Source organism: Gadus morhua, chromosome 15 (genome assembly GCF_902167405.1).
Source record: "Gadus morhua chromosome 15, gadMor3.0, whole genome shotgun sequence".
NCBI classification, from domain to species: Eukaryota; Metazoa; Chordata; class Actinopteri; order Gadiformes; family Gadidae; genus Gadus; species Gadus morhua.
Window position 1 is genome coordinate 18,549,959 of NC_044062.1, and position 24,899 is coordinate 18,574,857.

General features: G+C 46.3%; 1 protein-coding gene across 1 annotated transcript in view; it reads right to left on the reverse strand.

Annotated features, from left to right (window-relative positions):
• Positions 1–1,799: 1,799 nt before the first annotated feature.
• Positions 1,800–24,899, reverse strand: part of bicc1a (BicC family RNA binding protein 1a) — a 55,513-nt gene continuing 32,413 nt past the window's right edge. The window contains exons 7-21 of the mRNA XM_030379219.1: positions 21,489–21,671; positions 19,079–19,330; positions 16,822–16,953; positions 15,385–15,607; positions 13,392–13,547; positions 12,955–13,142; positions 12,484–12,625; positions 11,501–11,654; positions 10,744–10,903; positions 10,367–10,406; positions 10,092–10,246; positions 9,297–9,456; positions 7,903–8,066; positions 6,936–7,035; positions 1,800–5,436 (exon numbers count right to left, since the gene is read on the reverse strand). Of these exons, the coding sequence (XP_030235079.1) occupies positions 5,306–5,436; positions 6,936–7,035; positions 7,903–8,066; positions 9,297–9,456; positions 10,092–10,246; positions 10,367–10,406; positions 10,744–10,903; positions 11,501–11,654; positions 12,484–12,625; positions 12,955–13,142; positions 13,392–13,547; positions 15,385–15,607; positions 16,822–16,953; positions 19,079–19,330; positions 21,489–21,671 (2,340 nt within the window). The 3' untranslated portion in view covers positions 1,800–5,305. The remainder of the gene's footprint in view (positions 5,437–6,935; positions 7,036–7,902; positions 8,067–9,296; positions 9,457–10,091; positions 10,247–10,366; positions 10,407–10,743; positions 10,904–11,500; positions 11,655–12,483; positions 12,626–12,954; positions 13,143–13,391; positions 13,548–15,384; positions 15,608–16,821; positions 16,954–19,078; positions 19,331–21,488; positions 21,672–24,899) is intronic.

Sequence of the window (24,899 nt, forward strand, 5' to 3'; positions counted from 1 at the left end):
TGTGTGTGTGTGTGTGTGTGTGTGTGTGTGTGTGTGTGTGTGTGTGTTAATCTAAATTAATCTATTGAATCCTGTCCCAGAGCACGATTGTCCGGCTTTTTTCGTGCTACACAGAACGAAATATAAAGCAATGCATTCTGAATGGGAGCGATTCTCCGATGTTTTCGTGCTACACAGAACGAAATGTAAACCAATGCATGTTGAACGGGAGCGTTTCTCTGATGTTTTCGTGCTACACAGAACCAAATGTAAACCAATGCATTTTGAATGGGAGCGTTTTTCAGATGAAAGAGAGAGAGTGTGCGAAGACAGTATAGTGCACCCTCTAGTTATATATATGTCAATATTTCCGATGTTTTAAGCAGACCTCCTCAAAAACTGAAACGAACGTGCTCCACAGAATGCGTGATTCTCAGAAAATTGTCGTGCTCAACAGAACGAAACGAGAGAGAGAGAGAGAGAGAGAGAGAGAGAGAGAGAGAGAGAGAGAGAGAGAGAGAGAGAGAGAGAGAGAGAGAGAGAGAGAGAGAGAGAGAGAGAGACTTCAGGAGGGGTGTGCGCAGATAGTACAATGCACCCTCTACTTATGTTTGTTTCAAAACAATAAACGAATCAAAGGGTAAATGTAGTGTACTAAGGATACTCTGATTTCCCCGTTTTTTACAGCAGACCACCTCAAAAAACATTTGGGCACTACATCACTATTGGGCGCGTCCACCTAGATCTGTGCTGGATAGATGAGCAACGTTTACTTCAGTCCATTGGGTAGGCTGGTAGACTGATCTATCCAGCACAGATCTAGGTGGACACGCCCACTAGTGATCTCATATGGGGCAGATTTTCGAAACGGCTTGTTTCGAAAATAAATACACAAACACTGAATACAATGATATAAAACTAATGTATTTTTGAATATCACAGTAGCTTTTAGAGGGTTCAGCTTTGTTTCCGACTCTGGAGTAAGTTGGAGCAGCAAATAGTGTAGAAATAAACACATTGTCAAAATGAGACTGCTTTCACTTATTTGAATATGCATTTATTTAAAACTCTTTTATTGTATTAGTTAGTATTTGCATCTTTAAGAAAGATATCTTGGCCTGTTAGATTGATGGGAAAGGTGTGGTAAGAGAAACAAAATTGAAGCTCTACTTACGGGTCAAGTCATTATTTCTGAATGGCGAAAGCGCCCCCTTGAGGTTTTAAATAAAACTACCGTGATATTTCAGGATGCAGCGCACGTAACACATTTTTCTTTTTTAATACGATTTCTGCCACTCCAGTTTAATGCAACGGATGGTTGTTCCGGGCCATTATTTCAGAAGAAAACAACAACTAACAGACCCAAACATACTGTGTTCTTATTTGTTTGTGTTTCCCTGGCTGTCAGCACGGGGAAAAGCATTCACAATCCACTCTCTGGGCTTTAGAGTACCCTTCATGGTTCTCTGCCTGCCCCATCTGGTCCTATCCTCAATCATTCAGAGGAGGAGAAGCTTCACTCTTGATTAAGCAGAGATTTGGAGAGCCAGGCTCAGGGCACTGCATGAGATTGGGTGTCACTCAAGTTCATGGTGTTTTGTGTGTTTGTCTGTATTACATATGGTGAATAGTAGATTACCATGGAATAGTATGATATTTAAAATGATTTCCTAAGTGAGATTAATTTAAATAAAAGTATCATAAACGCATTTTGAAGCACGATTTATAGTGTATGTGTAAATGTTATCTAAATAAGCACTGGCTCACATATGAGGCCTTAAAGGCAATACTGTTTTGTGGAAAAACCTGGCCAACACATATAAAGGGACTTTCGCTGCATACATTTATTCATACCTTTGGAATAGCATTTCAATGTTTGAACAAACTTCTTTTTTTTTTTTACTCTCTGGTAATACAAGCTTTGGTAAAACTACCAAAAACTATTCCAATACTTTATATCTGTACTCCAAATACAAACTACCAGAAACAACTACAACAAATGAATGCCGCGACAAAACCTTGAATCAATAAATCTTTGGACATTTTGTACAGTCAAATTAAGCATCTGTGAAACCTTGTGCAGAGTTGTACCTTTCCCAAGATGAACATGGTGTACAAAGGCTAAAGCATGACAACAATTCCTTAGTGGTTTACAATCATCACAAATGTACAATGTTATCTGATGCAGGGCGACGCCCCGTTCAGATAAATCCCTTTGGGAACAATAAGATGACTAAATCACAACCATTTGACAACATGATTATGGTGACCGTTCAGTCAAGTGCACAGACTCAAACGAACAAACACAAATGCTGGTAAACCTTTTGACAACAAAATAAAGTCCCTTCATGAATCTGCAATACTGTTACTGCAGTGCAACTTGTTACACAACATTTGCTCCAAACTAAAGAGCCTTCATTTCAAACCCACCCTGGTGAGGGGACGTTTTTCTGGATGAAAACCACTGTCCATAAGGCAGGAACATGAGTCGAGGGCACTGGCTAAATCAGTGCATAATTTCAAAGTATATTGATGACGGTGGTTATTATGATGATGATGATGATCGATGAGCGAATGGATTTTATTCGTGTAATACAGAATCCCTTTTCTAAATTAGCTGTCCTTACATCGTACAAATCTTTCCTTCATTGAAATTAACAAAACTAAAAACAGACAATGAAAGAACAATTATCCGGTTGGCGATAGCAACCATGTCAGAATATTATCATGTTTCATGTTATTGTCAACCACGTACCAACGACGTTGGCTCAAATCAGATGGAGGGTAAAGCAAGTGGTTTAAAGTGTACACACCACACACACACACACACACACACACACACACACACACACACACACACACACACACACACACACACACACACACACACACACACACACACACACACACACACACACACACCGTAGTGTGTTCCGCCTTAGGGACAATTGGTTCAAAGACAAACTCTGAAACAAAATATTGGAGTAGAGGATAAAACAACAGAAAACACATTGTAATCAACAAAATATATTTGGAGTGCTATGGAGTTATTTTTAAATTCAAAACACATGAATGAGCATAATAATACAAGAGCCCCAAACTAGTAATAGCTAGATGACAAACAATGATAAGATGCCCAAACTCTTCATCACACAGCAAACCAGATTTCAGGTTGTTAAATTGCACAACCGATACGGAAATACACTTTGAATGTTCCTTTTAAAATGGCACGGCCACTTCTGGTGGGTTTCTCCTGTTTCGACACGCACCCCGGTTCAACCTCCTACATGAAGGTACCTCTATATAAAAGTACCTTAAGTATATATAGTGATTCTCAGAGAATATACTCCCTAGCTAACGTTGCATCAGAAAAAGTGTAACACGCAACAAAAAGATAAGTGTTCTGCCAGCTCCCCTGTTGAGAACAGAACCAGACGGCCCCTGTACATTGGACGGTTCTGCCTGCACGCCGAAGCCTTGTTATGACGACACAACAGGCCTTTCCTGCGTGTATGAAAGCAGAAAGGTCTGGATCACAAGTCAGAAAGGCACGGCCTCGGGTGTACTTTATAGTGTTGTGGATACAACCAGGGGGTGAGCAGTGTGGAGAAGGGGGGGCTGCCGGGCAGGCAACACAAACACATACCATAGATAAGACAAAAGGGCGCTATAAACAAACAGGACGGAACGAATAACCACAGATGCCTATTGACACAAACAGAGAGAGGTCCATAAACCAAACACTCAAAGCCCCGATATTCTGCTTGCTTGTCTATTGTTACAGCACATGTAACGGCTCCACAGATGTAGACAGGGTAGGAAGAAAACAAACAAACATTAAAAAATGATAACCTAATTTTACAAATCATATAAACACCATTCTGGAACATATATATATATATAAAACGATTAAAACATACCGATATGTAAACTGATTACCGTTAAACATCCCACGTGTTCCCCTAAAATGATAGTAAAATAAAAGTTAGGAGTAAAATATTAGGTTATTTTTAGTATTGTATGGTTAAGTTGTATGGCTGCAGTTGTGTGTTACTTAACACAAACAGACTGACCTTAGAGAAACGCCCACTCTCTAAACAATGAGGGCAGCCCAGAGCTAAAGGGGAGCAACATTGATGAAGTTCCTGTTGGTGCGAGTTTGTTAAAGTAAAAATGTTAGAAAATGTAACTGCTTTGGCACACTCCCCCCCCCCCCCCCCCCCCCCAATCTCCCTGGCTAAGTGCTTCCTTTTGGTAAAGTACAAAAAAACTGCATCTGTGCTTTGTGTTAATACAAAAATGCACCATTGTACGAATTCTAATTTAAGGAATGAGGCATTCACAGGCAAATGTTTAGCATTGTTAAAGTGCATGTCATCGATACCACAGCATAGTATCAATGTGATAAATGATTTTAATTATTTTACTAATCATTTGCTGTTCCCTTTGACAAAAGTGGACAACACCGTACCCTAACTCCATAAGTATAACAATATCAATATCCTTCATGTATAAATGTGCTCCACATTGACCCCAATGAGGGAGTGAACACTGAACTTCATGTGTGAGAAATCCCTTTACCCCCCCCCCCCCCCCCCCCCTTTCTCATTGGCACTTTCGGTAAGACAATGGCTTTCTTTTTTTACATATGGCAATAAGTCAAACAAATGAGTCTTCAGTTCAGCTCAAAGCAGGAGGAGTAAACAACAACAACAACAACTATCACCAGCCAGAGAAGGCCTGAGGCCCTGGCCTATGGAGGAAGGAAGAGAGCGGAGACCGCCACCGCTAGGCTGGGTTCCACTGGTGCTGTCACACCAAAATTGGACGGGGGGCGTCAAAACATTACGTCGTTCGACGCGATTGTCCGTTGCCAGGCAGGTTTCAAAAAACATTTGCGCTCATGAAGACGAAATAACATAATACAGATAACACTTGCTTTTACTTTATATTTGTATTGTATTGAATCTAGCTATTAAACTGTGTGTTTAAAGTGTATCGTAGTTTATATTAGTATTGTATTTAATTGTTTAATCGAATTTAGCTAGTCAACTGAGTGTTTAAAGTGTATCGTAGTCTCACTAGCTTATGTTTATTTAATTTAGATAATAGACGTCATCGTTCGACGCGATCGTCCGTTGCCAGGCAACGTTCGACGCGATCATCAGTTGCAAGGCAGGTTTGGCATTTTCGAACGCGGATTACGTAGGCGGTAAAATCTTCGCTCCCGGTATAACTTTGGTGTGACAGTGCCGCCGGCTAGGTCGCAGCGTGTTTGGGTGGTTGTGAGGCGCGGCGGTCTGGCGGTGAGGTGGCCATTTTGTTTCTACCACCGCCCGCTGACGCTGGCCATTTCACTGGCGTGAAACTGGCGAGACAGCCGCCCGCTCGCCCCGCCCTCTAGGAAAGAGGACCTGATGGGGGGCTCAAACAGCTTCCTCCGGTTCTTGTTGAGCTCTGAAACAAAGAAAACGATGCGAAACAATGATTGAGGTGAGTTTGGGTCACTCGTGTTCTCCCCCTTATCTCCTATTTATACAGCCGAAATGATTGCACAGCAAACGTAGGACTCTCCATTGTCTCAATAAAATGGAAGTCGTTTTTTGAATGTTATTGGAGGATATAATGCAAAGAAAAAAACGACAACGTAGAATCACACTTATCAGAAACTAAAGAAAAATGCATAGCGACGGCACAGCTAACGTCAGCACACAACCATTCACATCCCACTGGCCTCCTTCCACCGCAGCTGCTTTGAGAAATACATTTTCAATCAAATGTAAACAGCTTTCTGGGCTGTGTGAATAATTCATATAGCGGCTAGATGTTCCGCTCATGCCAGGGAAAGCCCTAGTCTGATTGTCGGAGACAAGTTGCTCTACCCAACAGTTTTCACGGGCGGACGGGACAGTGAGTCAGAACACGGCCGTTGCCTGCGTCGACTGCAGTCCCTTTGTAGCGAGGGAGAGGAATGGTGATGGAAAACGCACCTGTTTTCAATCCGTGCTAAGGCCATCACCTGAGATTAAAATGGAACCCTTCCTGGCAATCCAAGATGAAGGGAATCAATGTGGGCCTTGTGAGTGAGTATAAAAAGCACTGATCTCGAAAAAATGTGCTTAAACATATTGCGTACAAAATGTATAATGCAAGAACATCCAACGGAAGATATTAGACGACAGGTGACACTTGTGTCGGGAGTACCGGCCTGATGTTTGTATTTTTCGGTCAACTGCACGACATCTGCAGAGACGCAGCGAGCCCATTCCATTCTCACCGGCCCAGCGAGCCCCTCGGCTGCTGCTCCCGAGGCAGCTGGAGAACGCAGAGCCCATGAGCTCACCGCGCAAGAATGCCTCATCGCTCTTCATCCGCTCGAGAGGGTGAGAAATAACTGCTGCGTGTTCCCTTGGATGTCTTCAGGGTAATATCGGTTATCGTTCTGGTACTGTTCACCCGCTCGAGGTTAAAAGGACAAAATACCTTTGCATTGTCTTTCCTAGCGGTGGGCCGTGATCACAGGGTGCCTTGTTTGAGCAAGGGTTCAGGGCAGTGGGTGTTTGGGTTGGTTTCACAGACAGGTTTCACTTGAACTTTTGGTTAGGGGTTGAATGCAACAAAAAAAAGGCAGCCAATAACAATAAAAAAGAAAGAAAAATCCTGTTAGCCAATTTTGTCTGGCGAGGCCGAGCCGTTCAGCTCCAGCCCACATAAACCTTTATCAGAGCAGAACCGTAACGACAGCCAGCACTGCTACACTCCCAGACCATGGTTTGTTTGTGTGTGGGAGAGACAGGAAAACAGTCAGAAAGTGAATGAGAGCAAGAGAGTTGAGGCCGGCAACAGGTCCTTTAATAACTTATAGCACGACATGCCTTGACTTATTTATGATGATCCCTAAAGGAAACTACTATGATCATGAATAACGCATGCAGTACTCAATTCTCATCGGGTACCTGAGATGGCAAGGAGCATTTTCCTGCGGGCACCAAATGTGGTGATGCCCAGTTCCTTCAGGTCCTGGTCCGTAAGGGTCAGGAACGTCTGGAGGTCAATCTGCCAGGGCCACAGAGCACAGTTACCCTCGGTTACCGTGCCTACAGTAGGTGAACTAAAGCATCAACAGGACTAAAGGTCACAGTGTTAAGTCCATGGTTCTGACAACAGGATATTGAAAGGGCAGATGTGCTGTCCTCTGTTAACACATGTGTAGGGAAAGTAAGTCCACATGCACGCACACCAAAACTCAAACTGGAACATTGATGCTACTAAGGCTTAGCCAATCGCTTAAGCTGGTGTGAGTCGCCAAGAACAATCACAATGTGGAGTGTTGTGTCATGAGACCAATAAGGTATTTCATATGACCATAGAGGTACAAGTGTGCCACAGAATGAATGGTTGAATGAATGTTTAATCATTCTCAAGGCTGGATGCTCTGGGATTAACATTGTGCTTCTTTTTCCATTCACTTCAGCGTGCCCACTGTAAGATACGGTCACTCCCAAGTTCGTTTTTGCTGTTTTATTCTGTATCATGTGACCCCAGGGGTGCAATGTGCACTGCACAATACCGTCCAGCTGCAAGTCTAAAAAATAAGATTTTTTCTTTAGCCCAATATTAAACCGGGAATGCAAACCTGCACATTGGCCTTTAAGGATGGTCCGGAAATAGGAAATATTGACCATCAATGACATCTATCATTGATCATCATTTGTACAGTACCTCAGTCTCTAAAAGTCATTACTTTCCTTAGATTGTTTACATAATTCTACCAGTTAAATATACGCACAAACATATTTCATTTCCATTGTGTACTTTTCACTCTTTCCATTCGTTGCTAAGTAACACGATGCCAGGCGTTGTGGGCGAGTGTGTGTGAGTGAGTGCATGCGTGTGTGTGTGCGCGTGCGTGCTGCACCGCACCTCCTGCTGCTGGAAGACGTCGGTGTACTTCCCCAGGCCCAGCTTGCTGAAGAGCTCGGGCAGGTCCGAGCCCTTCAGGGAGGAGCCCAGGCTGCAGCCGTTGCTGCCCGTCACCGATGACATGCAGTCCATGTAGCTGCTGCTGCTCAGGTAATGCTCAACGGCTGGGGACAAACACAGAGCGTCAGCCGTCAATACTGGGGTCCGGGTTCGAAAAAACCCCCAACGTCCGCAGGCTACCCGCATGAAGGCTCACTGGAGCAAGTTGTGCAAGAGGTGTAAAAGTCGCTGTCAGTTGCTTTGAATAAAAGTCGCTAAAAACAAAAGAATGGATTCAATAAATACATTCAAATCATTTAAGATGAACACGTAAAAACATTTCAAACTAAACTCCAGAAAGTTGCTTGACAAGTTTTGTCTAGTGCAGATTAGTTGCAGTCTTTTGTTTGCTGAACTGTGAATGGTCCAGATTGGGTTACTCCACATAGGATATTGGACATGACTTCTCAAGATGAAGTGGAATACAAACAGAGAATAAATTGCAATAGGGAGCACATAAAGACACAATAAAGTACATTTATTGTTTTGGAGTAAACTATCTTGAGGGAATAGTCATAACATTAGTCATATGTTTCAGTTCTTAATAATAAATAGTCAATTATTATTTCAAGCAAGATTGAAAATGTCTCTTTATTATGTTAGGGTTATTTAGCTGGAAGTATGTTTTCCGTGGAAAACACCTCCCAAATGAAGCAGTTTGTTGAAATGGTTACCAGATGCAGAGTCCGAAGCATAACCCAAAACAGTGCGAGTGTAAACTACAACACTACAACAAAAAACGCCTAGTTGAAAGGAGTTGCTGGCATTTTTGAAGCCATTTAACGGACTAGCCAAGCCGATGTCAATGCAATTTTACAAACATGTGTTTAGTTTGTGTAATTACACAATGGTATTTCTAAGTTTTGGCCTACCTACCTGCCATCAAACTCGCGCCATTCTACCTTGGCTCTGCATACTTGTTTATGATCACAGCAACCTCAGCACAGTTCTGCGTCTAACAGTGTAACGTTTTGCCATTAGCAGCCTCTAGTGGCTTTGAGTTGCAGTCTGAAACTTTTCATGCTTCTGAATGATCTCAGGAGTCACGTTCTGTACCACAGAAACTCAAAGTTTTCTGCTTCAGGCATGTCCTCGAACCAGGTCGTGCTGTGATGTATTTTACAAACATAGAAAAAAAGTCCATAAGGCTTTTGCCTTATGGACTTATGCCCCATTAAATCACATCCTTTGCGACAACGCTAGAAAAAGTGGACAAGAACAAATCCGTTTGTCACAAATAATTCCTAGTACTTCAGATCCGTTCTTAAAAGGGACAGAGTGTGGGTTCAACCAACCGGATTTGTTCTGCTTCCTCTTGGGGCTGCCCATGGGCGGGGGGAACTCGGGGTGCTCGGGGAGACCATTGAGGCCGTTCCTGTCACGCCAGTTGTCCGAGTCGCTGCCGTTCCCGATGCCTTCCCTGCTGTTGGAGCGCGACAGGGACAGCGGCGAGCCCTGAGGGGTCAGGGGTCACAAGTTGATGTCGCAATGGGTATGGATGCACCACATACATGTACGCAAAGACACACATACACAAAGAGGCTAAGAAGAAGCATTGGAAAAATATAGCGATGAATGGCAGAAGTGGCAGAGAAAACTGGCATAATTGTGATTTTGCCATTTCCTTTCAATTGGCAGTTGGGCATGACAAAGAACAGAACTCTATCTAATACGCCAATTTGTAGTATAGGAGAGAACTGCCTAATAAGAATTTTTAGAAAAACATTGACTCTGTATCCGTGAAGAAATTTCCGGAGAAGTCAGACCTTTGGCGTCATTGACCCAGGATACGAGTTCTCCTTTGGCCCCCATCGGAATAATTACAGAAATGGTTCACTATTCTTTCTTTTTTTTCTGAAACTGAATTGATGTAGCAGACTGCGATTCTTCCGACTTTAAGCAACTGTCTTATAAGAGGGACCAGTAGCAATGCACAGGAGCATATTTGTGACAACAGTACGTTAAAAATTATTCATGCCATACAATAGCCACGGATATAAATCTAAAGCACGATGTGCAAAAAACGCAAGATGAATAGCCATGTTGCGCAGGGCGCACATCCAAGCCAGGAGGACGGGTGAAGTGCGTACCTCGAAGGTGGTGCTCATGCTGGGCTTGTAGGGCACATGGTTTGCCCTGCGCAGCTCCTTGATGGTCTCCGCCGGCATGGACTTGGAGAAGCCAAGGCCGCTCCACGTGTTGGTGGGCGTCCGCACCTCCGTCACCACTGGCTTCTTCAACATGGCTGAGGTCAAACACACACACACACACACACAAGGGCTAGGACACGAGGCCTCACCAAAAAGGTCACAATAATGGCCTATATTTCCCCAATAATGCCATATTGTTTTATATCATCACTTACCTTTGGTGGCCAAAAGTTTCTTCTGTTCATAGTCGAAGGCCTAAAAAGAAAGACAAATATTTTGATGTCAATGGCCCAGTTTACAGAAACATTTTTTTATCGCCTACAATTTATGCATAGCAATGCAAAGAGGTTAGCACTGTCTAAACAGGCGGGGAATTTAACCCCCAGAGGGAGTTTAGTTTACTATAGATTGATGTAGCGTTTCTCGTCACATCTGTCAGTCTACTTGACAGGCTGGTACGGTATCTGTGTCTCTGTCACAGAGACAGAGATACACACACAAAACGAGAGACACAATGTCTGTCAGACGGACACTATCAAAGAGACACAGACACGGTCAGGCTGGGTCAGTGTGAGCGGGGGTCCCTCCTCACCTGCATGTTGGCGTAGGCGGCCTGGGGGGACAGTCTGATCCTGTCCCTCTCGTTCTGTTGGGCGGCCCGCTCCGCCGCCCGCTCGCTGCCCGGCGCCCTCTTGTCCGCCACAGGACTGTCCGAGGAACTGGACTCTGTGTCCGACAGCAGGCAGTCAGAGCTGTAGTGAAGGGGAGGGGCATAACGGGGGGGGGGGGGGTCCGCACATTAGCTTGGACAAGTTTCTCGAGCAGCAGCAAGCATGGATAAGCATCAGGCAAGCTACGGCGTACTGATGATACCCACTGATGCTACCCGCTGACATTGTGTATTGGACTAAAACTAACAGAACTCTGTACTAGGGCCGTGAAGAGGTCATTGTTGGTTTGTACCTGCTCGCGTGGTTAACTAACAACTACTAAGAATTAGGTTTGATCAAGTCGGGGGGGGTTCTTAAATATTGTTAGGAGGAATTTTCATAACTGATCTATTTATTATACACACAGTGATGTTTAAAATCGTTAGATGTCGTCTTATGAAGTAAGTCGTTGTTTATTTGCTTGCTTGCCAACATCACAACTTTTATAACTAAAATGCATTTATATCTACAGCATATTTATGAATGTATAAGCATATATCCAGACAATGTTGCACTGAAGTATCTTGTATAATCGTTCATATATTAAGAGCCTTGATTGGAAACCTTTAAGTGTTTCCAATCCCTGGCAGAGATTGTACACAGGCTTGTGTTACTGTTGGCTGCTGATTGTGAACATACTGTAAGTGAGAGTTTTTGGTTCCCTGCAGTAGCTCCACAGCTTGCCGTTTCCCTGACGACGTCTTACAGGAGGCCAGCATCTGTTTTAGCTCATTCCCATTCGCCGAGTGGGAGGGACTTCTGGGCATGCCCACTTCAACAAACGTGTCGGAGCCTACGGGAAACATGCAAATGAACACGTAAAATAACATCTTATTCTGTCCTGTTTGATTCATTTAACATGTTTTCTGAGAACTGTAACATTACCGTAAAAACACGTTGGATACACAGTTCCTTAATATTCTTTGTGCATCGCCTCATTTTTGTTCAATGAACTAACCGTTTAGGGAACAGCGAGAACTGTCTGTTCCCGATGCAAGCAGCTCCCTGCATCGAAGGATTGCCTGTATGAGTCTGTGACATCGCATAACCCACATCACTCAGAACGTCTCAAGGTGGCAGAGGGGTTAATTAAAAACTAAATTACCGCTCTACCTTATTCTGTCCGGACCTTATGTAATTAAAATCATGTGCACGTGCGGCTCTATTGGAACATGCGTGCCTGCGTGTGTGTGAGTGTGAGTGAGTGTGCATGTGTATCAAGAGTTCCATGTGTGCATGTTGAAGTGCCTTTCATTGGGCAGCATGTGTTGCATGGGGGCTGCCAAATAATATGATGTCAGTCAAGCTAACGATGCTCCCAGGGGTGGGTCTCTCTCCCGCCCCCTCTCCCTCTCTGCCTCTCAATAGTACATAGCTGAGCTGTCGGCCCGGTCCAAACCCTACTCTGGTGAAAGGTGTGTTTCTGCCAAAGGCATTCCACCCGTAAAGGTTATTGCAACAAAGTCGTATTTGACTTGCAGTTAAACCCGTGCACACATATAAAGGTGTGACAAAAGTATTAAAGGCCAACATCTAAGCTGTTTGGCTGTGCGGGCGGAAATGAATAGTTTATCTTCCACTACAGTCTACTGCACTGGGCTCTCAGGTGTGGGTGAGTTTACCTTCATCCTGGTTGGACTTGCTGGAGAGCGGTTCTGACGGGTTGTGTCCGCTGGCCTCCTGCACCGAGTCACACTGGGACGGACTCAACACTGTGTCCCCTAGCGAAGCGCTGGACATCCTTCCATACACAGAGCTGGGATGCTGGACATACACCCACATGCAAAGCACACGTGTGTATCGATTATTATTGTACGATTTCACAGAGTGACTGTACTAAAGTCTAACTGTTTAAATCAAACATTTGATGTTCTGTGTGTGCAAAGACGTGTGTGCGCGTGCACATCTGTTTATGCACACACACACACACACACACACACACACACACACACACACACACACACACACACACACACACACACACACACACACACACACACACACACACACACACACACACACACACACACACACACACACACACTAAATCAAAGGGAGTGCTTGATGAGAAAAAAACAGCAACGGTTGTCTACCTTGACGTGGCCGTTGAGAGAGCAGGGGCCCTTGGAGCAGTCCGGGACCCCGTTGGACTGCTTGTCTATAGGGGCCAGGCCGGGGGGAGGGGAGGGGGTGTTCTGGGTGTAGCCCTGCACCCCGGAGAGCAGGATGCTGCTCAGGGTGGCCTGGGTGGCGGGGTGCAGCAGCAGCTGAGATGAGAAACCTGAAGCAGACGGAAGACGGGGTTGAGCAACCAGCAACTTTATGAATCGCATTAAACACATCAACTTATTTCGGTCAATTCCTTGCAAAATATTTTGCGTGGGCTGAAATATTTCCTGTCCTTTCCTAATAACCCAGATCAAATCAGTTGAAAATGTATAGTCCAATTTTTGTTTATCCTCCCATGAACTGAGCTTATCGGGTTCCATTTCAAAGTAAAAGCCCCGTGTTTGGGCTGAGAGCGGTGAACCTTGGGAGCCGGTGAGGGAGCTGGGCCAGAGCGAGGCGGCGTTGCTGGGCGTGCTGGCGGACTGCAGGGGACCCATGGAGGCGTTCAGGCCGTTGAGCACCGAGTTGGGAGCGGCCGATGAGTTCATGGAGTGGCTCACCGCGGCGCCCAACAGACCTGAGGTTCAGAGAAGAAGAGTTAACCCACACACTCCTCCACTGCACATTAACATACTCCCAGAGAAAAAAAAAAGTTAAACAAGTGCCTTGCCAGGCCTGAATGCCAGAATCGTATCGACATCAAAAAGAGTATCAGTAAGAGAGGAATAATCATTTTTTTCCCTGGAAAACACCCAAAGCCGCCGGTGCAAGGGCACGCATTCTGTTTCCTGGTGAGCCGACCCCGGCCGTGCTATCGAGTGCAGAGAACACAAACAGTTGAAAACAGAAGAGATGAAGTAGGAGTATGTCTGTGGCTTTAACAAGGGGCTAGTTTGGCTCCAAGAATAAGGCGAAAAGGGATTCTCCTGGCAGAAGGAGCCTGTAATCGGTGTAAGAAAAGCATGTAGCAATTACTACAATCCAGGAAGTGGCTGAGCATGACCATCCAAGGGCCCCCGGGTTAGCGATAGCTACACCTATTAGCTTAGTTCCCTAAATATAGACAACACCAGTTGTTTCTTGTTAAAAATATCTATATTCAATTAATATGTTACGCGCTTTACAGTCTAGTTTCACAATCAAGTGTGAACCCCAACAATGGGTGTGGAGAAAGCAGTGGAATGACACTGGCAAAACCGATTTGTAACACAAATCTGTGAGACCAGGCAGCCACAGCGCCAGCGCTTCTTAGGGAAGACCGTTGGCACCGTTTACTTGACCCGTCACAGACCGCCCTGGAACAGGCAAGTGTGCGCGTCCTCATTCTGTCACTCCCCGGTGACATGCTACAGGACTGCGCATTTAATTGTTCATGGAAGCACAGGGCCGGTCGCTTCTCCGCATCACACCAAAGCGATGTTCGCTGAAGTGAAGGCTCGTAGCGGACTCCTTAAAGCCACAGGCCTGACCCTCAAACAATGAGCTAGTTGTCCTCAGGGCTGCATAGGATGTAGGAGATTCACACTAACATGGGCCAGCATTACTAAACTAAAACTAGAACTTTAAAACCAACATGAGATTCAATTAAATGAGTTAGTGATTGACAGTGAGTATGAATCCCCGAGGCACAACACTGGGCCTCTGTGCCTGGCTGGCTGGCTTTTGCATGTGGTTAGGCTGACGGACCAACAAACTCCTACACATTCCCCCCGTTGGGTTTCTCACTCCCCCCTGTGATTCATGATGCATCTGAAGCCAATGAAAGGGATTGTTGATGTTATTATTCTCTGATGGTCGGGCCGGTCCATCAAGTGCACGTGAAGGGGGGAATAAATAAAAGTGGACTCCAAAGTGTCGCAGTTAACTCAGGTTGTGGACCACTCCCATATGAAGCGTTTAAATCTACTTTACTGCTGGGGTCTTGATTCGCTGACAATGATTAATGGGGGAAAACCGCAACGTATTACCATGGACATTTCTTATTATGTGGTTCCATTGACATGAATATATGGTGTAGGTCAATTTTCTACAGTACACCGCAAAGATCACTGAAAGTCTTTCCATAAAAATTGCAGTAAAGCACTTAAAGGGGCAGTATGCTGATTTAAAATATTGAGCCTATACAGTATGCGTGGTGGGAAAGAGTTTTAAAATGACAGTTTTACTTTCCAACATTATTTGTTTTAATTACATCGAGTTTCAATGGGTGCCACCAATGGTGACGTTTTGCATCACTCTGCTACGTCGTCGGTTGACGGAAAAACGTGATACTATACACAGTTTATCTTTTACCCATTTCTCTGTAATGGGAATTTGTTATGAAACCGCAAGTAATTGCAAAAACACCAAATTACACTTAAGAGGTTGGTTTTCCAGAATCATTCAGCCAATATAACAAAACAACATGAAATTACCCAGAGTGCTTAGCCCCAGGCCAGCTGAGGTCAGGATTTCCAGGCCCACAGGGCAGATGATGGAGGGGCCGTTGCTGTTGGAGGAAGAGGAGGAGGACGAAGAGGGGGACACGGCCACGGACGTGGAAGACGAGGACACCCCGCTGTTCTCCAGGCCCAGGAGAAACTTTCGGGCTTCGTACATGTTCCCCGCGTTCCTCTCCACACTCTTGACGATGACCGACTGCAACGCGGACCGACGGACACGGGAGAAAGGGGAACCGTGATTGGAGGAGAGTATTCATGTGGTGCAGAGGAGCGCAGCAAAAGTGGAAGATAGTGAAATATATGGAGACGTACACAGAGAGGAGGGCTGGGGGGGGGAGGGTTCGGGAAAAAGGAAAGAGCGATGAGCTGAGTAGATGTTTTTAGGAGTTTTGTTTTTGAAGATAGGTTGAGAATTGAAGAATGGAAGGGATTCAAGCACTGGGAGCAAGGGAGATGGGAGTTGTTTGGAATGGCAGAACACTAAAGGCAAGGCACACAAAGGCAGGATGATAAGAGAGGGATTTCTTGATCCAGCGAGGAACAGATCTCATCGCTCAACGATTACACTGAAATGATCCCGGTTGCCCAACTCCAGATGCAAATATTAACCCTATAAAGGATAAAGACTGAGACCCAGCTCAAAAAACAAAACAATTTTCTCATGTATTTCCAGCTTAGCGAAACTCTGTTCAAATGTAATTTCTATAAATCAAACCATAACAAAAACCATACCCAGGACAGTGTGCCAGGCCTTGGCCCAAATGTTTCCCAGGCCCTCCCGCCCTCCGCTCTGTACATCTATCTCCCTCCCTCTACACACTACCGTCCTGAGAAGCGGCAGAAACAATCGGAAAGTCTCCTAGATTACCGCTGTCACCTCGTTAAAATGTGTCAGTGGCATGTTTTAGGAAGAGATCTGGGCAGGACCAGGGTTTACCCTGGCTTGGGTGCACCAGGGCCTGCTGGATCTGGGGACCGGCGCCAGCATAGAGGAGAGCTTGGCTCCATGCTCCCACCTTATTCATTAGTAGTTGAAGCTATTCTCCAACCCCGGTTCAACCAAATCAAGAATAGATTCAACCAATATGACAAGGTCCCTGAATGCATGTCATCTTACAGCTCTGGGATGAAAAGGCTGTGAAAGTGGAAGGTATATCATCATATGAAATTGATATTATATTAAAACCAAGTCTTGCATCGTATATTCTACATACTGTACTTCTGATAGATAAACGTCATATAATACGGATGCATTAACTGTCTGTGTCGATACTCAGAGACTACAGCCAGGAGGTTAACGGAATCAGACACCTTCAGCAGCACAACCTCAACAGATGGAAAAGAGAGTCGGTGAGTGGGTGAGTGAGTGGGTGGGTGTGTGTGTGTGCGTGCATGAGTGAGTGAGTGTACCTTGCTGGGCTGTTTGGGTTTGGGCTTGATGCTGATGAAGACGTCCAGCTGCTCCATCAGGGCTGTGATGCACTGGGGCTCCACCTCAATGTCCTCCTTAATGTCAAACATCAGCACCAGTGGCAGGCAGCCCTGGACACACACAGGAGAAAACACACACACACACACACACACACACACACACACACACACACACACACACACACACACACACACACACACACACACACACACACACACACACACACACACACACACACACACAGGAGAAACACACACACACAAAATGATTACAATAGTATGAGTGTGGACACTTTCACACACTACATCAGTAGTAAATCAGTTGTAGTGCACTATTTGCAAACCTTCACTCTGTGCACACTACTCAGTGTGCATAATAGACTTAAAGATTTACACAGAAACACACACACACTCGGTGCAGACAGGGGCCTGGGAAATTCCTCCAAGAGCAATCTGTTTTGTATGATCACTACCGCAAGCACCACAAACATCTGTATTTTGGGCAGACTCCTGGAAAGCGCTCCGATTGTGACTGTGTGTGTGTGTGTGTGTGTGTGTGTGTGTGTGTGTGTGTGTGTGTGTGTGTGTGTGTGTGTGTGTGTGTGTGTGTGTGTGTGATTAGCAGGGTATATGCCAGACTGGTACTGACTGGGTCCAGAGATTGGGGGTCTAATCTACATTCAGCTGACAGAGAAACAGAGGGAGGGAGGGAGGGAGGGAGGGAGGGAGGGAGGGAGGGAGGGAGGGAGGGAGGGAGGGAGGGAGGGAGGGAGGGAGGGAGGGAGGGAGGGAGGGAACTTTGCCTTATGGGCAGTAGTGTTTACCCTCCACATGTCAGACATGTCACTCAACTTTCTCCCCAACTGCCCCCCCCCCACCCAACCGCTACCCTGCCCTCGAGCCCATGAGCCTCACGCACTCTCATCCACACTTTAAAGGCCTTTTTTCATTTACTCTCCTTGTTCTTCTCGCTTATAAATCAGGGTCCCCCTTTTTAAGGTTTTCCTTCCGCACAGATATTTGCCCCCTAACCTCCATCCCTCCCCCCCAAGCCCCTTCTTGTGTGTCCGGCTCCCGAGCAGAACCGTTCTGTTTACTGAAATGACTCCATGCCCGCTTGTCTAAATGCTCTTCTTGGCCAAAGCCGCAGCACCGCAGACAAAGAGAAGACAGGCCTAACGGAATTACTTATCTGGGCATTATGGAGGGATGCAGTGCGAGCCAGCCGCGTTTATAGCCGCCCTGTTCTCCGGGCCCCAGCTCAGCAGAAAGCACAGGCCAACCATGATTAAGCGGTCGTCGTTTTTACACATCTCTGGAAAACCACAACTCTTGATTATAATTTAGTCCTCTAAATGGGGGAATGGGGAGCCTCAGCACTCAGCAGTCATGGGGGGGGGGGGGGGGGGGGGGGGGGAATGGCTGCACCAGCAATTAAAGAAAAAATAGGCATCCAGAAATCCATATGGGAGGTCTCCCTAAAAACAAGCAGCACTGGCAGCCGAAGTAAAACCTTCAAATGCTAAATAAATCTATACGAGGAATAAAAGAGAGACCGCGACTATTTGACCGCGATCTGTCGAATCCATCGGTGGGGATGTGATACTCAACCACAGGCAAGCCTCAGCAACAATAATAAGTAACATCCATGTGGCGACTGGACACACACACATACATACATCGTAGCTGATCCGGCATGGCGGCGTTTCGTAAGCGGCCGTCTCGGTCAAGGCCGTGGAGAAACCTTGAGGCGGGCGCTGGTTCGCTTCCCCCAAAGCCACGGCTAACTGCTCGCATGCCACGCCATCAATCGTGCATTCCACGCTGACGTTAGCATAACAATAGCGCCATTAAAGCCGCCGCACTCGGCGCGGCTCTGCTGGATGTGGCAGATAAGTTACCCCTAGTTTACTTCTTACTCCTGGTGGTGGAGCGCGGTTTGGGAGCCAATAGCCGTTTCACCCCGCTAGCCACAAAACCCAAATGAGCCCTTATCGCTAAGCTAATACCGTCCACCCAAAAGGGATACCTATAAACAAAACCACCCTTTTTTCTGCTTCACACACACGAGGGCGCACAGACACACATGCTCATGCACAGACGGACCCCATCGCACCAACATGAACCCGCACAAATGACGCACGCACACAGAAACACACACACAGTGACTCACACCCAAAAATACACTCTCAAACACAAACCCACACCCACACACACACACACACAGGGTATCTACCATGAGGTACTGGCGGGCCAGGCAGACTGACTCGATGGTGCCCTGGATGTAGACGGTGGACTTCTTCTGGGGGCTGTTGGGGTCGGGGAAGTGGATCTGGGCACCGGTCCTCTGGATGATGTGCTTGATGTTGCTGCCGTTGCGCCCCATCATGAAGAGGTGGTGCTGGGGGGCGATGTCCAGGTGCGTGCTGACCGAGATGGCGCTGGCCAGGCTGCCGGCCAGGTGCTCCAGCAGCAGAGCAGTGCCCCTCTAGGAGGAACAAATGCAGATACATGATGTTAGTTCGTACAGCTTTTGCGTATGAATGATACCTGATGCCTCGCAAAAGCTCAAAGCAAAAAAAGAAAGAAAAAATATGTATTTGTGATTTTCTTCCCGCAACCCGATGAGGTTAAAGGCCCCAGCGTTATGAAACAGTTCTTGATCGATTTTTTTTTCACAGAGATACACAATGCATTCAGCCGTGGTTTTATAAGCCTTAGCTGTCACTTAACCCAGACGTTTTGACAGCTCCATCAAAATAGTTTGGATGGTTTCTGCGGAGGCAACAGCACGGCCATGTGACTTTTCTAAATGTGCTTCGGGTCAACAATAGAAGTCTTCTGCATCCAGGAAAAAACACTGCGCTTGGCAGTTCCATCGGACATTCCGTCAACTATAAAAACATAGAATTACGCACACCTTCTAGGTCATTCTTGTCCTTTAAGGACCACCATAGCAAGCTTCACCTTGACAACCACTTTGGTAATATTTAACCTCTGGTGAACACGGTTTCAATCCACAGCACACCTCTCTGGTGCCTCTGCAAGGAAACCGCGATGTAACGGCCATGGCAGCCGCGACTCTTCGTGCGGAGTTGGTCTGTCGACACGGCGGGGCCAGCAACATGCGGCGTGCCAACGTGGTTTTGACAATCCTCAAGGTTCTGCACTGGTCTGCCAACACCGCACGACACGCCATGCATATTATTCCTCCAATCCCCTGCACCTCTTCCTGTTCCTCAATGACCCTTTGGACCGTCAGTGAACCCTGGGCCCCCCCCGATTCCTCACAGCACAAAACCAAAGTCATGCATTTCTTGTATGGACGCACACATTCTGCACATATCCACACACACAACCCACCTACACAAACCGACTTGGGCGTATGATGCCAACCAACGCGCATACTACACTTTTGCATTCACAAATACCCAACACAAAGAGGGGAGAAAAAGAGCATTCTGCGGACACGGAAACACGGGAACATTACATCTTAAAACACATGGTTCATTTTTGAATGGGGCCGTGCAGTGTGAGGTTGGGCCTGTTGCATGCAAGCGTTTAGGAGTTATAGTCACAGGAATGCATGGCCAGGGCTCGGCTCCAGGGCTTTTAAATCACCACTCGACTCCAGACCCCGAGGAGAGGCCAGACTGTGTGTATGCTTTTCTCTCCACGCGCACAAAATGTGCAAGTGTGCAGTTCTGCATGCAAAGGCGCAGGTAGAGCGAGAGACTTTGTTTATTCTACTTTCCCCGAGAGAGAGAGAGAGAGAGAGAGAGAGAGAGAGAGAGAGATCTATGTTAAGATCACTGCACAGTATATGGTTCCTTTTTTTTTTTCTTCCCCCGGTTTCCTTTTAGGGAGTTCATACCGATAGTCGTGCAGTCAGCGCGACCGCACGTCTCTCAGCACCCTCCAGTCCTGCTGGTGCCAGAAGGAATGAAACGTGCTGTGGTGGGTGGCTGGGCAGGGGTGGGGTGTGTGGGTGGGGCTGTGATGTATTCAGGGTCCGTTAGTGGGCCATACAGTGTGACCAATGATCAAATCATTACAATAGCTTTGTTTTTGGGGTTTCTCTGTTGTGAGATATGCAGAGAGATATAGTCAGGAAACTATTGAGGCTCTTATTAAAACACACAGAAACACATTGTGTGTGTGTGTGTGTGTGTGTGTGTGTGTGTGTGTGTGTGTGTGTGTGTGTGTGTGTGTGTGTGTGTGTGTGTGTGTGTGTGCGTGTGCGTGTGTGTAAATTGGTGTGCGTGCGTGCGTGCAAGTGTATAGAGCCCATACCTCTCTAAACCCACAGTCTCCCTGACGACCATCTTTAAGTATTAATGCCTGAACATAAATTGAACATAGACCCAGTAATCATTCACAGACCCGTTACGTGCTGTCATCAATGAATAATTCTAAGTCAACAGGTTTTACACTGTTACACTGAAACCACTGTTGGTGTTATGTGTCCTCAGACTTAGAACGGAAATCACGCCCAAAAAAAGAACAGCTTTATATGTATATGTAACACCATTTCGGGTGAAAAGCGATTTCCAGTGAAAACACTGGCAGGTGTCAGACGCAGGTCATGAGCGCGGCTGTAGGCGTCCCCCAGCCAGATGAAGACGGAGACGGACCAGCCCTCTCACCTTGACCGCCGTGGTGTTGTTCTGGGACCCCCGCACCACGCCGGAGGCGCCGTAGAGGCGGGTGGGCGGCTTGAAGGAGATGCTGAGGTTGTACGTCTGGGAGATGTGCTGCACGCTGGGTGAGCTCGGGTCGGGCTGCACGATGGCCGGCAGCTCGAAGGAGAGCACCAGAGGGAGCAGCTCCTGGGGACGAGAAACACGCTGGTCACAGGACAGACGGACGGACGGAGGGAGGGAGGGACGGACAGCAGGGAAGAAGGGGACTTAAAAGGGCCAAAGAAGAAGAGGCAAGGCAATTAAGGGGAATGTGGCGGGCTCGTGAAACTTGAATGTTGATCATGATTTAATTGACTGTTCACCCAGAGACATGGTCGGACAAACACAGGCGTCACTCGTAACACTAATGATGGGTCTGCTGCTTTTATGCGTAGACCTGTATAAATAGACGCCGCATTGACCGATCCTGGCAGTCGCTTCGATGCGTCAGCTGTATTCGAGAGGCCAAGACGGGCCTGTTGGTTTTTCTTTGGTCTTTATTATCCGTGTCGTGGATCACAAACCTTTGAATTAATACAACTTAATGAAATCAGTGGAGAAATGTAAACAATGTTATAGTGCTTTTTATCCAGATAAAACGCAGCTGCCCCTTCACTTGGGTTCGCTTTCAAGCCAGTTTTTGCATCTCCAATATGTGCGGCCACGTTGACAGACAACCCAATAGCTAATATGACTTAAGCACTGAGTAGTAGGGCTGTTAATCGAATTTCGATTTTTAGCGTCAAACGATCACAAAATTAACATGAGAGTTTTCGATTATTAATATTTTTTAAATTTTTTTATAGAAAGTTTTTAGATAACAGCTGGATACATATCTGTACATTTAGAATCGAAGATTTTCTTTTGGACCATTTTGTCTATTTTTAAGGGTGAAATTTCAAAGTTCTCAGTTACTTAAGTGTTTTTGAGAGACATAATCGAGCAGCCCTACTGAGTAGAACACTGAACTTATGAAGAAAGTTTAACACCCTCTGACACCTCTGAAAAGCAACCATCTTTACTGATCATAATGTCATTGTGGTCTTAACTTTGTCTGTGAGCAGTACTCACTAAAAAAAGTTAAACCTGCGATAACACCCCCGCCCTCCCCCCTCCATCGTGGCTGAGATGGATTTCCCTCCCTGCTGCATGTGTGGTATTAGCCTGGGCAGACTACAGTAGCGTCTATGTGTCTGATTGTGAGCGGCTATGAGTAACACCACTCTCACATGGAGTAGAAACACATGTCAAGACGTGCGGACGGAGAAGGGAGGTGGGGCCGACAAGAAGTGTAGGCGTAAGAGTATCTCCATACACACACACACACACACACACACACACACACACACACACACACACACACACACACACACACACACACACACACACACACACACACACACACACACACACACACACACACACACACAGGGAGTGGCAGAAGTTGGCGTGTAAGCAGCGTCAGTTATTTTGACTTGCTCCAGTGGTTGCAATCGATATGAGGTCATTCCCCGTGGAAGGGTGGACACACCCCCCTATGCTGACAACAATCACAGTGGATCAGAGCGGCGCATTCTGGCATGGCTCTTCTGTTACTGTCGCCAACCATCTTTGTGCTGAAAACAACGTCATACTGAGTCACAGTGCTCATGATAAAATGTGGTGGTAAAGTCAATACACAGAAAAACGTTTGAAACCAAAAAAAATACTAATCAGACAAAGAACATCAGTTACTATATCTACTAAAATAGTTTTTGTCACTGAATTCACATAAACACAATGGATGTGTGAGCGAAGGCATTATATATGTACACATGAGGGGTAAGTCACCCATGATAACACCATGGACAAACAGAGCACACACACACACACACACACACACACACACACACACACACACACACACAGGCCTATGGCCACAAGGGTTTTGGCCGCCATGAAGGGCAGGCAGCATGAATTGCACCGACCAAAGAAATGCTTCTCTGATCAGTCCCATATGTGCTCGGCCTTACATTTATATCTCCTTTCAGCCTTCGGACTCTGAGGGCTCCAGAAATGTAGGTCAGCGCTGAGGATAATGCGGGAAGGACAAGCGGAATAGCCTGCATTTAAAGCTCTGAACGAAGAATTGAGTGTAGTTAGGGTTGAAATTCCTTCCTATCAACCTCGAGGTTCAAATCTCTAGTTCCTGCAGTAAAAACTACAACCAACCAATCACAGGGCATCAAAGCTCAACAATAAGCGGAACAATCACAGGCCATCACAACTCCACAACAACTGACCATTCACAGGCCACCAACAACATCGGACCAATCACAGCAAAGAGGCGGGGCTCTACTGTCTTCCCTTATAGAGATGGGCCATCCGCAAAGGATCGATATAGACTCAACCTTACAGGGAGATTTGCTGACATCTGTACTAGGGCATGTGGATAAGCCAAAACCAACCACCACTGATTCATGGAGCTCAATGGGGGGATGCAATGTGGAGCCCACCCAGGACATGCCACCCACTCTGGGTGACATATGTACAGTTAAAGCAAGCCAATGTTAAGATTTCATGTAGTAATCCTTTACACACATACAGTGACACTACAAAGCAGAATACATCATCTCTCAACAGTGAAATCGACTCCAGATCTCCAGCAGTAGAAGTTCATTTGTTCTGGTTTGACAGTGGTTAGAGATATTTCCAAAATATGCAGAGAGACTAACAAACATTTAACTACAGGATGAGGTTTCGACATTGTTTCTTCATGTACCAATACTCCAACCGTACTTCTCCTCAGATTCCGACATTTATTTCCTGTCATTTTAAGTCCACTAATCTTTATAACAGGGGGAAATCATTTGGAGCATCATTTGTGCATAGCTTTAGCGCATACTTTTATGCTTTCAAGAGTCATTACTATGACGTCTCCATCGTTATCTAAATATAGGCCTCACGCTCTCCACTTGGCGGGGAAACCCGTTCCATCGTATTCTATTTAGAAGTCGATTTGATGAAGCGCTTTTAATTCGATCACAGGGAGCCAGATGTGGAGCAGAGCACGCGAGGACAAAGCTGCTCAGCGCCGGTCTCTCTGACCTGCCCGCCGGCTCCCCTGTGTTTGGATAAGACGTCGTCGGCGAGCACGTAGCAGGGCAGAGCGTTGTGTTCCCCCAGACTAATCCACCTGCATCTGCAGCGGGCCCTCAGGCCTCTCCTCCAAGAACAACACTCTGGTGACCGCTCGGCCCGGGCCGAGCCAGCATCTGGAGACGGATGCACGCTTGGCGTGAGGGAGGTGGCACAGAGTGTGGAGTCCAGGCGGTACCGATGTGCAGCGGCAGCTTGATGGATAGGTGTAGAGTGGTCGGGGGCTGGGTTGCACTG